The following is a 15,983-nucleotide window of genomic DNA, read 5'->3' as shown; positions in this document are numbered from 1 at the left end:
TTGAAAAAGGAAGCTGGCAAGACGATAAACCTCAGCAGATGCACCAATTCCAGACACAGTGATGCTGACAAACTGCAAGTTAAAATTTTATTTTAAGCTCAACAATAATAGGCTTTTCGTCAGTGTCCCACACCAACCTCATCAGAAAAACAAACAACACATTCCAGCTTACACCTTAATAAAAAGCTCATAAATCACATGACTACTTAGCAATTAAGCCAATACATTCACAACACCTGCTCAACCTGCTCAAACCCTTCCCTGAGGACTCAACCTTACTGAACAAGCAGTAAAAGGAATATCCATACTTTTGTAAGCCATGCTGAAATAGATAAAAAATAGATGAAGAAATTAAAATGGATGCAATCTACAAAAATAAATACAATAAAATTACCTAACCAAACTTCTTAATTTTAAAATACAAGAAATGGATAACATTCCATTTAAGCCTGGATAATGATAAGCTTCTAGTTTTAGCTGCCAAATTAATTCCTTTTGTTCTAAAAGTAAAGTATCTGGACCCCCCCTATTGGAAGAAACTACCTGATCAATGACTGAAAAAGTAAATTCATGACCCGGGTATTCCTTAACATGCCTGGCAAGCGCATTCTCCATCTTCTCTTTTTTGATGGCATAAAGGTGTTCATAAAGGCGTTCCTGAAGTTTTCTGTCAGTTTATCCTATATAAAACACCGGGCATGAAGAGCACCTAGCCAAATATACCACATGTGAACTGGCACAGTTAAATCTACCCCTGATGGGGTATTTGGTCTCCCCAATACTAAAAAAGGTCCCTGCTTTAATAAACCTACAGTATTTACACATATTGCATTTGTACATCCCCCTAACCGGGGCATGGTTCGATTTCATCTGTAGAATACTCTTCAGATTCAACCCCCTTCTAAACACCACCTTGGGTGTGATCTCAAACTGTGAGTTACCTTGCATGTCTAATCGTAAAATACTCCAATTTTTCTTTATGATGGAGGAAATGTCCCTTGCATCAACATTCAAAGTTGTAATAAAACTGCAAAGGTAATTCACATAGGCTTGCATATGGGATGGCTCGGGGTTCTGGGGTGCTACATTATTGCCCAAAATTGGTACATAGAGCCCATTCTTCCTCTTCCTGCAAACTTCCTTGACCAATTCTGATATGAGATGGTCCAGGTATCCCCTGTTCAAAAAAAGGCCACGAATAAACTCACATTCTTCAAGGAAGTCACTGAACTTAGACACCATCCTCGCCACCCTCACCAACTGCCCCTTTACTATCGACCTCTTCTGATGGAAGGGGTGACTGCTCTCAAAATGTAAATAACAGTTAGAAAAAGTTACTTTACGATGAATTTTGGCAGTAAAACAGCCTAGAGGGATATCCTTAAATAACTCCACATCTAAGTAAGAGATCCTCTCCTTAGAAAAATTTAATGTAAATTTCAAAAAACTGGTGGAGGTATTAAAACTATCTAACAGTGTCTCAGCCACTTCCCTCTCCCCCTGTAGAATGATAAAAATATCATCCAAGAATCTAGTGTAAAGAAGGGTTTTCTCCTGAATGATAGGATTAGGGAAAACAAACTCTCTCTCCCAGTAAGTCATCACCAAATTGGCAATGCTGGCCCCACAAGGAGACCCCATAGGGACCCCTATTAATTGGTGGAACCAACGATTGTTAAAGGAAAAAAAATTACAGGTCAGAATGATGTCCAATAACTCCCTCACCATCAGAATGTCCCCAGCAGGTGCCTGTTTAATGGTCATGATAGCTTCAATCCATTCTAACACTATGGAATGAGGGATGGAAGAGTACAAATCAATAACATCGATTGTCAAGAAATTACTCTCCCCTGTACAAGGGGTACGATTAACCCTCTCAAGAAATGACCAGGAGTCTTTAGAAATGTGGGACTCACTGGACACATACTTTTTCAAAATCGTGTCCACCACCTTCGCCCCAGCGTAAGTCACACTGCCCCTTGCACTCACCAATTGGCACATGGGGGGGGGTCATGCACATTCTTATTACTCTTCGGATTGCCAAACAGGGCAGATATCCTGGGGTTAGGGGTACAGATATAGTTAAAAACTTCCATGTTAGTGACTCCATTAATGAATATGTATTTGAAATAAGTACAGACCCTGGTCACACTCTGATTCAACTCATTTTTCGAAACCTCCCTACAGGTTTCAGATGCCAGAATATTTTCCATTCTCTGAATGTAATCTACCTCTTCCATCACTACCAGTCCTCCCCCTTTTGTTTGGCTGCATAACCCTCACAGAAGAATTGGTTAACAATTCTAAAATACACTTCTCATCTTTGTTGATATTATAAGGAACAATTTGTTTACATTTCAATAAATGACGAATGTCTAAGTCACACAGTCATTCAAAAAGACAAAGAGAATGATGTAAAGGGGATTAAATGTACTTGGAACGTGAAAATCCTTCGGCATCATGACCTGATCCCCAAAAATAAGCTGGAAATTAAGCTTTCTAATAAAAAGCTTGAGGTCAATCAAGGTATTGGCCACATCTGCCCTCCTACTGGGTACAAATGTCAAACCCTTAGCCAGGAGATCCACCAGTGGTGGGGTAAAAACAAACCCTGAATAGCTGTAAATCTTCCAGTGTTGGTAACAATCTGACACGGGCTCATTACTGGGAATACTGTAGAAAAGACAGGCAAACCTAATTCCTCCTCCTGGTTCTGTATCTCTGCTTCCTCCCCGGAGAGGGTTGATGGGTTGAGGCATTGTCCTGAAAATTTTGATCTTCGGCTTTTGGTACTAAATCAGATGGTTGGTTCCGAGAAGACGACCAGTCACTGTGCCGAGTCTGGTTCTGTTGGACTGAACCACCAGGAGCATCCACCTCATTCCCAAATGACGACCTATTGGCCCTAGAAGTATCTATAGCTGGCGTAGGACCGAAGGAAAAGGCAGCTGGAGATAAGAAATTGCCTTGGGATCTGGGTGGTTTGGGATAAGCCACCCCCTCCCTATAAGCCTTCAAGTCCCTCTGAAGTTTCCTAATTTTATTAGAATTGATTTTATGCAATTGCTGATCGATGCTGGTGAAAATACGGTCGTAATCGTATCTATATCTGGTAAAGTTAGAATCATGTCTTACAGCCTCAACCAGCACAGTAAGCTCCCCAGACAATACACTGATGGCCTCTTTATAATGTTTAAAATCAAATTAAGTAATTCAAAGCCATGTCTATCGAACAGCAAAAGTAAATCCTTGTGGAAGGCAGAGCCTTCCTCTAATCCTGTAGGATACTGCCAGGTTCGGAGCCCCTTGGGAACCACTTTGGACCGCTGGCACTCTTCGAAGTAAGCTACTTCCAGCTGTAACTTCCTCATCTTTATTAATTTGTGGTCAAACATATTTAATTTCTGCGCCAAATCTACTTCCCCTAAAGAGCCTGGATGACTAGGGCTCCCTTCTGATACTTTGTTGAACAAAAACGGCTGATTTAACCAAATGTTTAAATGAGAACATACCTGGCCTTGCAACGAATCACTCATCCCCATTGCTTCTATTATACCGACTCCATCCGATCTGCCGGTATCCAAATGTGGTGAAGCAGTGGAAACACTACAGTCAGCCCCTGTCGGTCTATTCTGCAGTTGTTCACCAATCGCATTTGCACAACAAACATCCGTTGCTGTAACTGACGACTGGAAAAGTTGAGCCCCAGCAAGGTTGGAAGAAGGAGTCCTCCCCTGGAGAATGTCACTGCCAAACAAAGGCTGCGAGGACCCCACCAAATCTTCCATACGTCGTGAATGAGAATCAACCTTCTGGGTGAGCAGATTGATCAAAACAGTTAAATCTCCTGCTTCCGCCTGTGGGGAAGGCTCAGGTTGTATGTCAGCCATGGCTCCCAAACCACAACAACCACAAAAAAACTGAAATGCCGCAAAACAAACCAAACTTGAAAAAGGAAGCCGGCAAGACGATAAACCTCAGCAGATGCACCAATTCCAGACACAGTGATGCTGATAAACTGCAAGTTAAAATTTTATTTTAAGCTCAACAATAATAGGCTTTTCGTCAGTGTCCCACACCAACCTCATCAGAAAAACAAACAACACATTCCAGCTTACACCTTAATAAAAAGCTCATAAATCACATGACTACTTAGCAATTAAGCCAATACATTCACAACACCTGCTCAAACCCTTCCCATAGTATGGATATTCCTTTTACTGCTTGTTCAGTAAGGTTGAGTCCTCAGGGATATATATCTAACATGACAATGAATAAAGATATGCCTGTTTAGAGAGGAACTTTGTCTGTACTTGCTGCTCAGGCAATGACAAGCGGTACCTCAGCTAGCTGCACAAATGCATACCCCAAATGAGCACATGCACTAATTGCTGCAGTTACACCCCATTTACTCAACAAACGCTCCTAGTGTTTCTTCAATTGATGCATCTCCATGTTTGCATGAAATTATAAATCGAAGGCAAATCATCATTTAATAAGCTTATAAAAGGGTGCAATGCAATGGGTTGGTTATTACGGTTAGCTGTTCCTATACTGGACATATATATACACACACACACACACACACACACACACACACACACACACACATACACATACATATACATAGATACATGTGACCTATTTCAGTGAAGGATGAGGCAGCTTGTATGTTCTGTTACATGGGATTCTAATGACTATGGAAAGTGCTCATGCAGTTATTGGTAAATTGATATTCTTACCAAATTCATTGAGGTAACCACCATGTTTCCAGTCTGCTGGCAGGGTTCCAGTATAATCAACCATAGGACCACGTTTTCTAGAGTCTGTATTCTTCAAGTTTACAAACAGCTGGTTGTTTTTTGACTGTAAAGGAAACAAACATATACATTACAGCTGTTTACAGTAGAAGCAACATCAAAACTAATATTTCTGAAAGGGCTACCATCTCATAATTTTAAGACTCACTTCTGTGTTTTGACAAGACAGTCTGCTTCTCATTCATATGCCTCCATAGGTTTTTGCCAGGTGTTCCAGTTTCAACCCAGACTCCAGAGATATGCCATAAGTAAACTGGTAATCCTCCAACTTGCCTATAGGCATGACTGAGTGAGTGAGTGTGTTCTACAATACACTAGCATCACTTCCAGAATTGGTTTCTCTGCCTTGCACCCACTGTGTCCGGGGATAGGCTGTATTTCCCCTTAGGACCCTGAATTAGATAATTTACGTAATTAGAGAATTAATGAATAAATGAATGAATGACTGAATGAATAATGGCCTGATGTCATCACTACCTGCAAGCTGACTGGTAGAGATTGAGAGTACAGCATAAGTGGGCCTCCCTACATTTAGTCTAAAAACTGATGCCCACAACATATCTTGCATAGGAATATGCATTTACTCTGCCTTCATAGCAATGCATGCCCATGCAAGTTAGGAGCTGTACTGGCTCTCTGCAACTTAAGACATTACCAGGAAAAGCCCACAGACACTTCCAGTACCACAATGGCTAACTCTGTCTTCTGCACCTCTAGACTCCTCACCATTCCTGTGAGGTATTATTTAGTTATGTTCAGCAGGCTGAGAGACAGATCTAATATTAACCCCTGAATCCACCAAATGGGCATAAGGTAAATCATTAATGTATTGTACATGGCACTTGTTATATTTGTACATAGCAGGTTAGGTATTCTCAGTTTTCATGTATTCATAGGAAGTGTGGGATTAGGTATACAATCACCTGCTGTATTTACATCCAGACAATAAAAGAAATATAGACAGCTACTGTATGTGTTACGTAATGAACAACACAGAGACTGCTATCATTTTTGAAATTACCCAGATCTTGTGATGTATAGTTTGAAGTTAGTGTAGGTATGCAGTTCCTGAGGAGGGGAGGGAATAAGATTTGCTTTGCATGGGAACTTGCCTCCTGTTAAGATACGGAGTGTGGCATTGTGGCTCAGAAATTAGGATTTAAGTGGCACTGTGGCACAGTAGTTAGCATTTTGTGGCACTGTGGCTCAGTAGTTAGCTTTTCAGTAGCATTGGAACCCAGCAGTTAGCATTCCTGTGGTACCATGGCACAGCAGTTAGTATTTCTGTTGCACCATGGCTCAGCAGTTAGCATTTCTGTGGTACTGTGTCATAGTAGTTAGCATTTCTGTGGCACTGTGTCATAGCAGTTAGCATTTGGAGAAACTGTAACAGCCAGAAAGATCCAGGTAGAGTCAAGGGGGAACTAGAGATTCTACACAGAAAATGCCTAAAGTTACAATCAGACTAGAGAACCAAGCACTGTGATGCAGGAATGCCATCTGATAGGGGTTGGGAGGGTGGCCTAATGGTTAAGGTGTTTCCCTTACAAACAGAAGGTGCAGGGTTTGAGTCTCACAAGGGATAATTGGCTAGGCTTAAAATGGCTCGCAAGGGCAGTTAGCTTAGTACTAATCCATGAACCTATGAATCTATGAACCTATTTCTGTGGCATAGCAATTAGCATTTCTGTGGCACTGTGACATAGCAGTTAGCATTACTGTGACACTGTGGCTCAGCAGTTAGCATTTCTGTGGCACTGTGGATTAGCAGGTGGCATTCCTGCCTCACAATGCTTGGTTCTCTAGTCTGATTGTAGCTTTAGGCATTTTCTGTGTAGAATCTGTAGTTTCCCCTTGACTCTACCTGGATCTTTGCTGACTGCTCCAGTTTCTCCAACATGCCTATCATGTCATAGATGAATTAGTGATAAGTGATTCAAAGTGCCTGTTGTGCATGTGCTGGGGGTGGTCTTGTGATAGACTCACTTCCTAACCAGGATTAGTTTCTCTGCCATATGCATACTGAATACTGTGATAGGTTCTAGCTCCCCTACTGTAAAATTGATCTGAAGTAGTCTGGTGAACAGTAAGACACAGGGTATTGTACCTACTTTGAACTAATACCAAGTAGGATTTTTCACTAGTTTTTTGGGGAATTACTTCAGTTAGACTGCTTACTCCAGTTTAAGTGCTTTAGGCTACAGAGTTCTCTTTTAATATCAGGCTTAGGTACCAGTGATAAAAACTCCAGGAATTGTAGACACAGAAGGGGCAAGAGCTTCCTTAGAGGTAACCATTCCATGTTATTTATGCTAAAGTAGTGATGCTCCCTTATGAGGGTCAGAATTATAAATCTGCAGCTTCTGTAATTCAGGACCTGTAACAAGACACTATTAGTGTAGTATTAGCAAACGTTTTCCAGTTACAGCCGCAAGTTAAAGCACACATGTTACTTATTGACTTTGTTTTAGACTGTGCTTTTCTTGTGAATTTTAAAAATAGCTTTGGTTCCAGCCAAACAGCAAGGACCTTAAAAGCATTCACTGTCTCCAGAAAAGTACAATTTGAAAAAGTGACACTCCTAATGTAGAGGAAACTATTTATCCTTTTGGAAGTTCCAGACATTATGATCATGGCTTTTTATTAGTGTTGGTCAACAGTTGCTTGTTGGTAAACCAGTAAAACTCTTGAAGAAGCATATCTAAGGTTATTGGTTATCTTTGACCTTGTCAGCAGGGGAAGGTACTCACCAGAATACAAGATCATCTGTGAACAGCAGAGCATGTAAACATGATTAGACAAAAGGTAATCTACCAATAAATACTGTCAATATAGGAGGCCAAAGAGCAGACCCCTGTGGGACCCTTGACAGACTGTTAACAAAAGAGGGAACAATTCCAAAAAAGGTGTTTTGGAGAAGGCATGTAAAACTAATTATGGTCTAACTACTACCCAAATACTATGCCACCTTTCTCTGCTGCGTTTGTGCACAATGCACTTTCATTTAATCCAGTTCCTACATGGCTTTTTTACATATTGACAAAACTCGTTGTGCAAGGATTATTTTAATTGTTAACACCTCTGTTGTTACTTACTTACCAAGACGTGCCTCATGTGAAGCCATATATTTGAGCAAGAACAATAAAAGTCTAGCATAGTGAATTCATGAGCCCTCCAACACCGACATGTTATTAAAGCATTCACTGTTGTAGCCAGAATTTTTGTTATTTGTTTGTCCTTCAGCACATTTCTCTTGATATGAGGTTGGAAGTGAATTTGGGAACAAACTGGAACAGAGAGAACTTTATTGGCAATTGAATCTCTGTACTACTCATCTCATGATGATCAAAAACACTGTCAGCATTCAGAGTGAAACAAAGATAAGGGTACTAAAATAATATGTTTAGATATTATTTTGCAGAACAGCTTTTACTTAAGGATATTTAATTATGTTAATGTTCAGTTTTACTCAAAAGCATTTTGAGTTATGTTTTTAATGTTGTTATTCATCTATGATTTAGCCGTGGTGGTGGTGCTGCGGTAGCGTTGTCACCTCATAGTTAGATGTTGCCCGTTCGATTCTCAGTTAGAGCGTCTTCTGTGTGGCGACATGTGTGAATGGGCCTTCCTTCGTTGAAGGTTGTGCATTAGGCCCAGCAAGCCAGCATGTAAAAATCTACTGCTAATCATTAGCGGACCGGAGTTCCGCTGTGGTGACCCCTAACCGGGAAAAGCCGAAAGACACAAACATTCATCTATGATTTAGCCAATGACTGCATCTTATTATGTTTGTTTTTTTATATGACCATCTGATTTTGCTTTTTAAATGAGTTCAGTACTTCAGTTTAGTGAGTCTAATGAGGCCTCGTTACTTCTGTCTTTTGTGGGATAAATGTGTTAACTGTTTATTTGTTGAAGCCCACATTAGAGAGGGTCTTGAACAGTAGGGGGCGACACATCATATTGAAAGACTTTGTGAGGCACGTGAAGATTGCTCCCTTCATTTGCCTATGTTTGGGAAGAAAGCATCTGTGAGAAGATAAAGTGCTGTGATGTCACCTCAACTAGTTTACAATCTGTGCTGGCAGACACCGAGGACATACTTGCTAAGCTGTTATTGCATCTGTTTGATTACTGCCTTCTCACAAAGTTTAACAAGGCAATAAGGTACAAGAATGGACTTAAAAATATCCTGTGTGGAAAGTGGAGGGAATTGAGAAATAGAGTAAACAGAAACATTTCACTGGGGAAGTTGCTAAATGACTTTCCAAACATTTGGGGAAAATAATGATGGTTAAATGGTGTACTAATGACATGTGTAAGATATTTTACTATATAGCATGACATGTATAAGATATTTAGCTGCAGCATGGTATCAGTAAGTTATAGTATGATATGTATATTTGGCTATAGCATGCTATGTTTAGGATATTTAGCTATAGCATGATATTTGTAAGATATTTAGCTATATTACCAGCTATGAATTAAATGATCTAGTCATCTCAGTTATTAGGTCCAGGGTCTAACAGATGGAGATGATTAATGCCTTCTTAATATCTAACAATGAAAGCTTAGAAGTGAAAGGGTCAGAATAGGGAGTTCAGGGCACCCCTTGATTATGATTTAGCATAGTAAGCAGAAAGGCACAGGTCAACAAATGATACTGGCAAGTATGGCTGAGTAATCAGAGTTATTCACTGTGTCAGAGATAGAATGCAAGCTTATTTATTTGAACAACTTCATGAAAGTTAGTAGGTTTATCCATATGCTGGTGTTGTTGTTTCTGGGTAGTGAGTTTTATGCTTTTGCACTTCTTTTTTACAGCTATTACCAAAGATGATTTATGTGTCCCTATCCTTGAACTATCCAGAGATTCCTCTGAGTGGGGTTTGGTTTCTACCTAATCCCTGGGGTGAGCCAGTACTGTGAACCACCACACTGATGATGAGTGATAATGGGACATGTTTACTATGGCCAGAGCAAAGTTCTGTAAGGATTAAATTAAAGTCCCCAGGTATGACTGAAAATCCTGCCATGGTATTCTAGCCAGCAAAAGACAGCATCCTAAGCTCTGAGATTGCACTGCCTTATGGTAAAAGTATAAGCAGGGAGTTTATCCTCCTACCCTGCAAGGTAAGTAGAATAGACCTGCAGAGTGATCACTGAATATGGTGGGGCCTCCACAGGTTAGCACCTTTTTCTGTTTTATTAGTAACTACAATGTAGAGTGTCAGTCTGTTCATGGAGATGAAATTTGATGTTAAAGCTTGTCAGAAAGGCTGTGTAAGATTTCCTGAAAAAATATGTAGATCTGTCAGTACATTCCAACTGAACTTAACCACCATATACAGTACATTCTTAATGTTAAGTAGGCACCGAAGGAGGTGGAATAGTTAGCAGTTCAATTGGGTAGAAGAGGAGGTGATGAGAATATGGCTAAATAACTTGCTTAGCAGTGGTGACTATGAAGGATGATGTAAACAAATACATAAATAAACACACAAACAAGCACACAAATAAACAAAGATACAAACAAACAAACAAAACAAAGTATAGAGCCCTGTGATGTGCAGGTGAGAAATGACTTTTGACAAGTAACACCATACTTCCACCATTTCTTTTACCTGGCTTGTCATTCCTAAAGGATTTTCCTAAAGGATTTTAGCTCTTTGATAAGTGAAAAGAGACCGACAAAGAGTAACTTTGAGACACCCCTCAGTGATAATATAGATATCTGTCTGATGGGGGTTGAGGAAGATTAGAATGTGTTTCAGTTTATCTGAAACCTTAGCCAGTGTTCAGTAGCTGGATATATTATACAAGAAACGGTACCACTGCAAGTGTGGGGTTTCAGGGAAAGCATGAGCTGTCTCCTGTACAATAAGTCTTTATGTGGCTTTTATTTTAATTGTACACCTCTATTATTTACTTAGCAAAATGTGCTTTGTGCAAAGCTTTCTATGTAAGTAAGACCACTAGAAGGTGGAGTGAGTGATATGAGGGAACAGATGATACATGGTTACTCTACCAGGTATACAGCAGCAGGGTTAATTCTGTTTGTAGAAGGTACTGTACATACACTGCCACAAGGATAATCTCAACAAGTAGAAGAAATATCTGAAAACCACAGCGGCAGAGAAAGGAAAGGATGTTAGTTATGCAAGTGACAGAAGAATGTGGTGATATAACCCAAGAATTTTTGTTATACTATGTGAATAGTATAGCTAGCCACAAGAAAATGCAGAACGTGCCTTTTGTATTTTGCCAATGGAATAAATGTTAGAACACTTGGACTGGATAATGTAAGGATGAAAGAAAATTGAGCAAAGAATCTGACACTAGAAATCCTCCTCCTTCCCTTTCAGAAAAAATTAAAGCATCTTACCAGACTGTTAAAGTTCATATTCTTTTATTGGACATGGCAGACAAAAATTATATAAAGGATTCTCTGTAAGATGGCAATCCACTGTTAGATTCATATCAGTTCTCTAAGATGACTTCCAGTTAGCAACATACTTACATATTTTTCACCAGCATAAAGAAAAGAAATTACAAACAATAACCTATCCAGAGATCCATGCCCAAAATGACCTGATAAGCAGATGATCTCCTATATTTGAATAAAGATCTGAGATACACAAACCAAGCTTTCATTCCATTGTTCCCTTTAAAATTCCTGCATACAAGCTATTCAGGAGTACTTTACCTTTCCAAGAGGTGTCCTATCCATGTTGTTGTTACGAGGTGAGCTGGTGCATTGGGAAAGGGTGTGATAGCTGGGGTTGGAGAAGTAATGGCTGTTGGGATTTCCCCCATTATTGCTGTGAGGCATGCCATCTGGAAAGGGAGAAAAAGTGAAAAAAGTAAGCCAAAATAGAAATGACTGAGGATTTTATTATAGAGATTCACATATTTTTCCTGTTGAGAACAGCTGTTACTAAGCATTCTTCAGTTATAACATTATTTGCACACATCATTATTTCAGTAGTTTAATCCTTTATTCTATAGTTCCCAGACTGTTGTAAGACATTCTGTGGCCCCTTCAGAGAACCATACAGAACAGCTCTGGTATTTTAAAAAAGTGCATGTTTCAGCAAACTCACTTTTTGCTCAGTTACTTATGAATAAGTGTGAATAAGTGTGACATGAATACACACATAACATGGTATTTCTGTAGAATAATTGTTTTCTTTATTTGTGCATGATTTGTTGCAGACATCAGCCATACTCGGTGGAGCCCATAGAGAAAGTCCATGAACAGAAAAACTCCATACAGTCTGAACTGAAAATTATATATTAGAGGCATTTTAGATACACAAGAGGAGGCACTATGAATATGTCGATTATATGAGATGCAATTATGCCATCCCCAAACATATAAAACTTTGGGAGGTCATAACTAAAAACAGTGACACTGCCAAAGTCACAAAACGCAACATACATTTTTTGGCCAGCGAAGAAAGTGAGGAAAACACAACACTGACTTTCTCACTATTCTGTTTTTTCCATATTGACACACTGAACACAAGAGTACCCCAAGGATCCATACTAGTCTGACTTCAGTTTTCCCTATTAATTAATGATCTCCCACTCAAACTTCCAAAATGTGACTTAATCAATTATGTTGATCATATTCTACTGCTACAATCTATCTCAAACCACTCTGATCTACAACACAAGCTACAAAGACAACTTTATTCAACTATGTAACTGGACCTTCTCTAACAAACTAGCAATTAATCCCAAGAAAACTAATGTAACGATCTTCTCCATAGCTAAGAAATTGGATCATCAAGGAAATAACATTCCCAACATCAAAAGCGTAGTTGGCTGAACCAGTGTCCTTTGCCACTACCATGAACCAGCGCCCCATCCCCTCAGCTCTTCAAATGAGAGCTAAAAAAAATGACTTTACTGTATTAAGCTGATGCTTTCCTTACCTTTTCTAAAACATGCTGCCAGTATAATCAATAAAGTATTGACTCGATTAAAACTTTTGTTGCAGTCTCACTCATCTGCTTTTTCCAGTTACCCATCTAGTAATAACCAAAAACAATCTAATGCCTAATCTAAAATGTGGACTCCCATTTCTTGTATTCCATTTTGGTTACAAAACCCAAAGATTGCAGGTTGCAGAGAACAGCATCTGCAGCTTTATCCTTTTAGCAGAACCTATGATGCACCATTGCAAATTACTTGAAATGCTAAATGGCTACCTGTTCCTAAAAGGGCTTTATATCTACTAAACTCTCTTGTCTTTAAGATATTACATCAGGGTTACTGTCCTCCTTTTAAAATGAAAATTACCAATACAAGATATCAATTATGGACTCTGAAACTCTCATCCCAGTAGTCCATACCTCTTAACTTCTTAGTGCAAGAAATCTGGACAAAGCCAAAGATAATGGGGGGAACTAAAGCCCAAAATAGAGACAATTTTAAATTATTATTCTTTTAAACTTAGAAAATTTATAGGATAACAGTTTTTACATTAACATGCATTTTAAACGATATGAAGCCTGAAACTCAAACTACTGTCACTGTTTAAAGGCTTTACTCCTCAATGATTTTCCAGAAAACCCTATAAATTTTATAAGTAACAGACCAAAAAATCTGGACAGTTGAGAGGTATGCAACAGTTCTATGTCTGGCTTGCCCACCATGTGAAACTACAGTGGGTAAAAAGGCCATCTTAAGATTAGGACCAGCTACCTAGAATCACTTGCCTACTGATGTAAAAAAAAAAGTAACAATTTAAGGATGTTTTAAAAGAACACCTCTTGGAAGAATCTAGATGCAGTTGTTATCTAAACAATGGCTATTTTTTCACATTACAAAACAAATGCAATATTGTTGAAATCAACTATACTACAGTACTACATGTTCTTTAACAATACTGAGAAGTCTTACATTACACAATGTGTTAGTGTTAATAAGTTGTTATATTTTATTGTACGTTCTTTGATTGCACAGATGTATCTGTGTTGTGAAACTTGTGTTAATCCACTTTTTTAATCTGGACAGAAATGTTAAATTATCACTAACTGTACTTGTGCATGCTAAGTTTGTGTCAACCTGCTTTAAGTTCATTGCCTGAAATACTGTAAGTTCTGCTCATTAAACTCAGGCCATGACTGAAAAGGGTCAGTTGACCAGTCTACCTATTCAGTTAACAAAGAGTAACTAACTAAAATAAATTATGGCTAAATTTAAGAATAGGTTAAGGTTAGGAGATAAGGGATATGTTGGCCATCTTTCCATCCTGTGAGAAATACTAAGAATAATTTACACTTTAGGTTGTGTTTTCTGGATCTTCATTGAATTTGCATTTGAACAAAATGTTTTTGATTTTGTTGTTTTTTGACTGTGGATTCAATTAAGATGCTTCTGATGAGACTGCCATTGATGAAATATTTCAGAAGTAAGCAATTTCGTTATCACATCCCTGAATTACAGTTTCTGACAGTAGTCTTCCCAAACATGGAAAATAACTAAAATTGAATTAGCAGAAAAAACAGTGACGGCACAAGTTTTATACCAGAAAACAGTAGACCAAAAATCCAGGCTGTTAATACATTTTATTTAATTTATCTGATTAAGTTTCTTACTAACACATTTCAGAAACGAAAGAGTTTATGTTTTAGAATATTTAATGGTTGCAACGTGTGTATTCAGTGTGGATTTAGTACAATAAACATTGGCTTTTAACTGCAAAGTCATTTCTGCTGCCTGGATTTTTGGTCTACAGAAAAAACTGTGGCCAAATATCAACTATGCTGTCTAGGATCAAAGTCAACAGTGACAAAATTTCAATTTAGTCTTTATAGTTATACAAATATTTTCAATAAAATGCATTCATTTCAGTGTTAACATTGTATTGCAGCAACACACCAAACAGCCGATACTTTTCTTCACTTTATTGTGTAAGATCTGGTACCTCGGCAGTTCGCCTTCAAGGATCACAATTAATGACTGCACAATGTCAGCTTTTATAGTGAATATTCAAACAACTAATTAATCAATTTTCCAATAAGTACATGAAAATTTTTTAAAGTGACCTTGTGAGTAATAACAAATTTCACAAAATTACATGTTTTAAACTATATATTTTACATTAATTAATAAATAAATTAAATACAATATTTTTATAAATCATTTATGAATTATTTCATAATAATAAAACTCCATCAAATGCCCAGTTCTAAATTTAGACCAAAAGGTTTTAAAGTATTAAACTTCAAAATCATCCTTGTCTCCAGCTCTAAGAGTTTATTGGTGATGTTTTCACAACTATAAATGAAGGGTCTCCCTAAAATTCCATATTTTAAACTGTCAATCTTTCCCTCATGAATTTCCAAAAAATGCTTGGCTACGGGGCTAAGTGAATTCGAATTTCAAACATCTCTCAAGTGTTCCAAAATCCTAACTCTGACCATTCTCTTTGTTTGACCAATGTACCAAGTATTGTGACAACTACAAGTCAAGGCATATACTACCCCAATGGATTTACAATTAAAATAATGTCTAGGGGTGTGGTTGATGTCATTAATAGAGCTAATGTTAATAATCCTATCACAAAGACCCTTCATTTATAGTGGTGAAAACATCACCAATAAACTCTTAGAGCTGGAGACAAGGATGATTTTGAAGTTTAATACTTTAAAACCTTTTGGTCTAAATTTAGAACTGGGCATTTGATGGAGTTTTATTATTATGAAATAATTCATAAATGATTTATAAAAATATTGTATTTAATTTATTTATTAATTAATGTAAAATATATAGTTTAAAACATGTAATTTTGTGAAATTTGTTATTACTCACAAGGTCACTTTAAAAAATTTTCATGTACTTATTGGAAAATTGATTAATTAGTTGTTTGAATGTTCACTATAAAAGCTGACATTGTGCAGTCATTAATTGTGATCCTTGAAGGCGAACTGCCGAGGTACCAGATCTTACACAATAAAGTGAAGAAAGTATCGGCTGTTTGGTGTGTTGCTGCTTATTGCCTTTACTGTTGCTGTGTTTTGTCAACTGTTCCAAGCCGTATTTCTCTTGGGGTAAAAAAAACTTTTTTGGAGTATTTCAAACAATTTCGTATTTTCCAAACTCTACTTATGTCACATAATGGAAGCTCTGAACGGAGCTCTGCTCTGGATA

The 15,983-nt window shown here is 38.0% G+C and overlaps 1 protein-coding gene and 1 long non-coding RNA gene across 2 annotated transcripts in view; one reads left to right on the top strand and one right to left on the bottom strand.

Moving 5' to 3' along the window:
• Positions 1-15,983, bottom strand: part of MEGF10 (multiple EGF like domains 10) — a 973,700-nt gene that overhangs the window by 47,007 nt on the left and 910,710 nt on the right. The window contains exons 21-22 of the mRNA XM_044060794.1: positions 11,527-11,657; positions 4,743-4,866 (exon numbers count right to left, since the gene is read on the bottom strand). Coding sequence (XP_043916729.1) covers positions 4,743-4,866; positions 11,527-11,657 — 255 coding nt within the window. The remainder of the gene's footprint in view (positions 1-4,742; positions 4,867-11,526; positions 11,658-15,983) is intronic.
• LOC122793079 overlaps positions 1-15,983 on the top strand; it is a 303,511-nt gene that overhangs the window by 181,293 nt on the left and 106,235 nt on the right. The window lies entirely within an intron of this gene.

This window comes from Protopterus annectens, chromosome 2.part0, assembly GCF_019279795.1.
Source record: "Protopterus annectens isolate FY-2018-M chromosome 2.part0, PAN1.0, whole genome shotgun sequence".
NCBI lineage: Eukaryota > Metazoa > Chordata > Ceratodontiformes > Protopteridae > Protopterus > Protopterus annectens.
This window is presented reverse-complemented; position numbering and strand designations above follow the sequence as displayed.